Below are 6,902 nucleotides of genomic sequence, written 5' to 3'. Positions count from 1 at the left end.
GTGTCTTGTTGACAAGATAACAAATGAACTCAAGATGTACCCTATTTTTAAAAATGTATATCTATGTGTGTGGATCTAAGATAAAAATAAAATAAAAGTATACTCAATTATAAATCAACTAAATAGCAATTCCAAATACATAAAAGAAAAACTAAACATTTACCTAAAAAATCAACCAGGAAAATATTACCAAAATCATGCATTTAGTCGATCTCAAACAATTATTTCTAGACTATTCTCAGATACACCTACTTAAAAACAGTGGCATTTAATCAATCATAAACATCCATGGATCAATAGTTTAAATTAATAGAGAAATGTAATAACAATGACATGAAACTGATTTTCATTCATTGAAAAAACTAGAGTAATACAAGAGTTAAACGATAACAGTCTTTTAACCACTCTTACCATATATGCCTTAAATCAGTAATAGCAATTCAAAAAGTAGATCAATGAGATCTATACCAGTGCAATCTATTGTCAAGACAAACTTGGCTAATCAGACAATATGCCGAAAAAAAAAAGCTATTACTGTCTGTGATAATAAAAACCCTAATATAGCATGGATCGAGCTAATCATCACTTAATCTTGTCAACTATGTCTTCAATGACTTTAGCCATGTCCAAGTCCTTCATTGGCTTAAATGGCCGCTTCATTTCCTGCAAATGACAAAATCCATAAACTGAATTAACACACCAAAGCTACAAGCTACAGCAGTTTCCTTTCTACAAGCTAAGCTGAAAAGATTCCACATTGTCATAGCTACGTAATGATTACGACTTCAGGTGTCCCAGAAGATGTCAACTTCTTTTCAGGAGAAAATAGTATATCACTCATAATTAAGACAAATGAAAAAGGATGATATATCTAAATCTATAAGGCAGAGATAAATAAAGTAATGGGACAGGAATAAGAATAAAAATATAATGGAATAGCACTCCACCAAAATGATAAAAAAATCACTCATTTGAATTCGTTTCTCCCCAACCAATTATAAACTAAGAGATTAATAAGGCAGAGATAAATAAAGTACTGCAAAATAATCAGATTGACATGGGCACTACAGCCAGCCTAGTCTCTAGATCTGTCTATCATGACTCTTAAAACACCAAGACAAAATCTGTCTACTCTAAATCTTTGACAAGGATAACATGAAATAATTTGGCAAGCTTCCAATAGGAGCAGTGGTAGTAATACGAACAATTAATTACACCAAGGAAATACTATTAATTAGCAGAATAATCGACTTGCACCAAGGATTATTCATGTTATTTTTATAACGTTAAAAATCTCTTGCAAGTTCATCCATTTTGTCCCTTTAACTACCTAGATGGCAGCCATCTAATTCCTAGAAATAATCATCCACCATCATCTAAGTGTAGAAAATCAAAAAAAATTATTCTCTAAATACGAAGTCAAATCACATTGAGCATTAAAATAAATAGCCTATAGCATGAATACATATGATCATGAGATAGCATAAAAAGTAAATTGTGAAGCTTAACGCAAAAACACAAGAATTCAAATTACTGTATATATAAAAAAAAAATGAAGAATAATACGTGCACCCAAAATATGTACTCAAATATTATACATAATGACGTGTCACTGCTTTTTAAAACAGTGGATCCCAGTTTTAATAAATGTAATTGGCTAGACTAAACTGTCACATCACTGTGTGTAATGTTTGAGTGTATATTTTGGGTGCACATATCATTACTCTAAAAAATAACATAAGATAAAATTACCAAAAGACAAATGAATGTCTCGCCATCTTCCTCTCGAATCTCAAAGCAGCCCCTTCTAGGCTGTTGAAACAAAAAGGATACAAAATAATTTATGGTATTCATGTAATTTAAAATAATTACTTTAAATTATGGTGTAAAACATGTTATGCAGCAGCTAACAATTTGGTAAAATTTCTATAAGTAATATGCAGTTTAAAATAATAGTTAATTTTTTTAGTAAATTTTAAGGTTGAAATGACATTACCCTACATAAATATAGGCATCTATCTAATAATCAGATTTAGCTAATCTTATGAAGAGGAGTGCTAAGGAGACTCTTGGTTACTCTCTTTTGTACTCTCTATATTTTGATGACACGTGTCATCTTTTAAAATGTCTATATTTACAATATAATTAGTCATGATATTTTAATTTTATTACAATTATACCACCATTAAACAATACTTATTATTCTATATTCAAAAATTGAATTATGTAAAAAAAATCATGTAAATAATAACAATCAGCTACATATAATAAGATATAATTAAACATAAATAAATTAATAAGTCATATTATTTAGTGCATACTCATCATTTGCAAATATATAAACATATATTGTATATATAATGCATTTGTAAATATGAATGAAATTGTGATTTTTGTTTTTGTTGAAAAAAAAACGTGAATGGTGATTCAAGAATTAATTTATATGTAATTAGTTTTTTCTTTATGACTTATTATGTGTACTAAGTGATGATTTTTTTTTTACTAAGTACAGTTTTAATTTTTAAAATTTTCTTGAGATACATTATTAGCAAGGGATATACTATGTAAGCATAATAATGACTATATAGCTGAATGTTTTCTCTTTAAATGATTTTTTTTAATATATAGAAAAATGAAACAAGTGTAGAGGCATAATTTTAACAAAACTAAAAAACCCGCCTTAAAAGATGACACATATCATCAAAATATAGAGAGAGTGCAAAAGAGATAAACCAAGAGAGTCTAAACTCCTCTAATAGCACGCTCAAAATCCAAAAAAAAAGGCTTGGCTTTGGAATCTACTTTACACATGGCCTACAACGTTTGTAAGAGACTGCACTATTACTAGGCTAGGATTGGCACCAATATCATAGGAGTAAGTGTTAAAGAAACTTGGTGATGAGAAGACAGCAAACGCATTCAACAGGAGATAAAGTCAGTGATGAATATTTAAAGCTTCAAGGAAAAAAATTATAAGAGGAAAAAAAAGTAGAGAAAAGATAGAGGAAAATATGTTCTCAAAACTTTATAATAGACATTTTTTAATTTATTCTCTTTTTGAATAAATTCATAAAAGTTTTGAATTTTATAAAATGACAGTAAATAAAAAGTAGACACAGAAAATATTTTCTTGAAGTTTTTTTTAATTTTTTCTTTTTGAATAAATTTATAAAAGTTCTAAATCTCATAAAATGACACTAAACAAAAGAATGAAATTCTTTGGAATTTTTTTTTATACCCCATAAAATCTGAGTTCCAAAGTAAGAAATTCATAGTTTTGTAGGAGTATAATTGTTTATTTGTGTTTGTCATGATTCACACGAGCTACACAAGCAATGCAAAAGTGATGTGTATCAAACAAATTCAAACAGTTTGATCTTCTCAGTATCAAATAAAAGGGGCAGACACTTTCAGAATTCCAGGCTTGAATGAAACATAGCAAAAGGACAACACATGGTTTATATAACTTTACTGAAAGATTATAATGCAATTCATGTTGCAGCTTAAGGTTAAGTGTGTAGCATACATACCTTATCTGGATTGACTAGAACTGTGATGCCAGCAACTCCATCCTCTAAGCCCTGTTTCACCTGAAGAGCCCTTGTCTTGAATGCATTGCACTGTTTGCTAGAGAAAACATCAAAGTAATTAGAAAAGAAGGGTAAGACATGATATAATGAGAGAAGAAACTAGAAGAGGAACAAGAACTTTGAGAGTTGTACTGGAGATATAAAATATAAGCTATTAATCTTTCCATTTTCAATTTAAGGGAAGAAAATCAGCTATACCATGTGAGGCCAACTTAGTAATTAAATCCATAAGCTAACACTACTACTCCATACAACAGAACAGCAGAATGGTGGAAGCAAAACATAAAAAAATAAAAATAAAAGTTTATCCAGTAACAATGTGAGGCCAAACTAGATATTCAATCCATAAGCTATGCATCACTCTACATGGCAAAACAAAACAATGGTTGTGAACAAAATTCCACCTCTGGATTATGCAATTCTTGATTAGACTATTCTTATCTGTTTTGACTATATACATTGTTCATTTTTCTTTTCATAGTCAATGTATTAGTTTCAATCAAAACCCATCCAAATCTCTACCATTCCAGATCTTCCCAGTGCCAAAAAATTTACATTCATTGAGTTGAAGGCGCCTTAACTCAAAAACACAGGACACACGACCTTACTAAAAGGCTTCCTACTTGAAGCTAGTCTCAAGTAGTTGGGTGTGTAAGTATGCATGGGAGCAGTTGAGGAAGGGATTCAACTCCAATTATGTAAATATATTACTAAAAAAGCTTATCAAGACAACATCTGATATTATTGACAATTTTTTTAAAAGAAATATAAACATTTCTACCACATATTTATTATTCAAAACTTCATCTTTAATTTTTCCCCAAAAAATTAACAACTAAATCATTATATTATTTCCCATACTTAAATATTTTTCACATACGCAAAAAGATATATCAGACAGACAGAAATCTGATAACCAATTTGTTTATTAAAGAAATATAATAATAATTTTTTTTACGATTTTTATACATGTATACATAATTTTAAGGTTTTTGTTATAATAGGGTATATGGTGTGTAGTAGATATAAGGTATTTGTTTGATATATAATATTTTATAATAAAAAAACTAAAAAACTAAACACCCTATTTTTTAATTATAACACACACACACGCTTGCAGAGACCTTTGAAAAAAACCATAAAAAGTACTCTTTTTAAAAAAAATATGAAAAACTTAAAAAAAAATATTTGATAAAACCCTAACTTCAATCACTTCTCTTCTCCGCCAATTTCTCAGCAGCCGCAAAAGTCTGTCTAAACAAAACAAAAAAAGTTCAGCAATTATTAATAATCATGTTTCTTCTTACGAAGCCTAGACAAAAACTAAAATCACGATTTTGATTTTTTAAGATCAAAAAGCGATCTTGATTCTTCGTCTACCATTTTCCAAGGATAATAATATTCTCCTAATTTCCAACATAATATAAGCATAAAAAAGAACATTTTTTTCTCAGATTATTGCAAACCAAACAGAAATAAATAAACATAACAACACAGAATACCTACCAGTGCTCAATGACGATAGTCTTCTTCTTAGTGCCATTATCGACATTGTCTTCATCTTGAGAAACTGCGCTTTCCTCTGGCACAACTTTCTCTTTCGCCTCACCCTTCTTCTTCTTCGCACTCGCAGGCACCGCGTCAAAGGAGCTTTCCTCGAACACAACTTTCTCTTTCTCTTTCGCCTGACCCTTCTTCTTCGCCGTTTCCGCTTTCTTATTCTTCGCAGGTTCCGCGTCAAAGGAGCTTCCCTCAGCAGCTCGACGAGCCGCGCTCCGAGTGACCCTGGGAAGTGGCGGAGCGTGAGCCTTGGCCACCGGTTCCACCGCCTCGAACTTTTCTTCTTTCAGCTCCGCTTTCCTTTTCTGGGGGGGCATTTTCAGTGTGAGAACAGGGCTTCCTCTTTGCACTAACAGCACAGCACAGAACAGAAAAACTCTCTCTCTCTCTCAGACTGCAAGGATGATTTCGTTCTAGTCCGAGTTCCCGCGCTTTTATGTTATGGTGAATTTGAAGGAACGGATAGGATTAAGTTGCAGAGAAAGAGAAGATGAGGACCGTCGGATGATGATGCCAATCCAATCCGGCCTGTCCAAGTCTAAGCTACGGAGTTGATTAGACTAAAGAAGCTTATGTGTCTACTCCCCGATCCCCATTGTCTAATCTTTTAGGTTTAGGCTTTTCTCCATTATAGGTCCCCATCCTTTTAATTTCTTGCATGTTAGTCGCTGTACTTTTTTTTTAAGTAAATCAGTCCCCAAGCTTATACCTAACGTGCAGCCATGCCCTTTTTGACGTTAAATATAAATGACATAAAATTCTACTTTCTAATAAGATTGTCAATGGTCATTTTCCTCCAAAAACTAAAAAGGATAGTATTATTAAGGAAAATTTGAGTTTTTATTCTTAATGAGTGGTTCTAAGTAAAAAAAAATGCTAGGCATTTAAATTATTTCAAAAAAATGTTAATTTTTTTGACAATATCCAAAATATCCCTCTCATAATTTTTCTCATCTCTTCCCCTTCTCTCTTCACTCTCTCTCTCTCAACTCATTCCTCTCAACTCTCTCTCTAGAAAAAAATTCATGGGTAATGTAAAATATCATAGAAATCAATGTAACGGCAAGTATTCATCACTTAGGACATTAAAATACTACATTTTCGAACAAATCTGGGTATAATTTTTTGGGATTTTATTGCGATTTTTTTTCAAATCTGAAACTTTGAAATCTGCAGAAAATTGATGTAGTTCGATGGTGCTTAATGTCAGCTCGATGGTGGTTCGATGGTGTTCGATGTGATTCTTACAAGATACATAATTTTTCACTCGGGTGTCTGTTTTGGTTGATTTTTTTTATTTTGGGTATTTTTTTAAGATCTACACGTTTGAAATGTGTATATACACATTTGGGAAATGTAAATCTTGAAAAAAATATGATAAATGCAAAACATACCTCATGATCAAGATATGTTTTGGTATGTTTTCAAGTTCTAAACTTTGAAAATGTGTATGTGAACATCTAAAACATGTAGATCTCAAAACACATACCCAAAATAAAAATAAAAAAATCATCACAAACGGACACCTGATGAAAAATTATGTCTTTTACAAGAATTGCATCGAACCACCATCGAGCCACCATCGAGCAACATCAATTTTTTCATGCAAATATAGATTTTGAAGGCCCCATCGAGCTGGTATCGAGCACCATCGAGCAATGTCAATTTTCTACATATTGCAGAGTTTCAGATCTAAAAAATAACTCAAAAATCATGCTCAACTTGATGATTGCTTGATGGTGTTCAATGTTA

The 6,902-nt window shown here is 31.3% G+C and overlaps 1 protein-coding gene across 2 annotated transcripts; it reads right to left on the bottom strand.

Moving 5' to 3' along the window:
- Nucleotides 1–329: 329 nt before the first annotated feature.
- On the bottom strand, nt 330–5,736 carry LOC133803804 (uncharacterized). 2 transcript variants are annotated; one of them, XM_062241918.1, is made up of 4 exons: nt 5,097–5,730; nt 3,531–3,627; nt 1,753–1,812; nt 330–663 (listed from the first exon to the last, which is right to left on the bottom strand). In XM_062241918.1, exons 1-4 carry the CDS (start codon nt 5,465–5,467, stop codon nt 583–585), a joined length of 609 nt encoding a protein of 202 aa, XP_062097902.1. In that variant the 5' UTR covers nt 5,468–5,730; the 3' UTR covers nt 330–582. The 2 variants fall into 2 exon arrangements, with proteins under 2 accessions (XP_062097902.1, XP_062097904.1); XM_062241920.1 differs by lacking the exon at nt 1,753–1,812 and having other exon boundaries at nt 5,097–5,736.
- Between the last annotated feature and the right edge of the window lie 1,166 nt (nt 5,737–6,902).

Source organism: Humulus lupulus, chromosome X (genome assembly GCF_963169125.1).
Source record: "Humulus lupulus chromosome X, drHumLupu1.1, whole genome shotgun sequence".
NCBI lineage: Eukaryota > Viridiplantae > Streptophyta > Magnoliopsida > Rosales > Cannabaceae > Humulus > Humulus lupulus.
The sequence above is the reverse complement of the archived record's forward strand: the minus strand, read 5'-3'. Positions and strand labels throughout refer to the sequence as shown.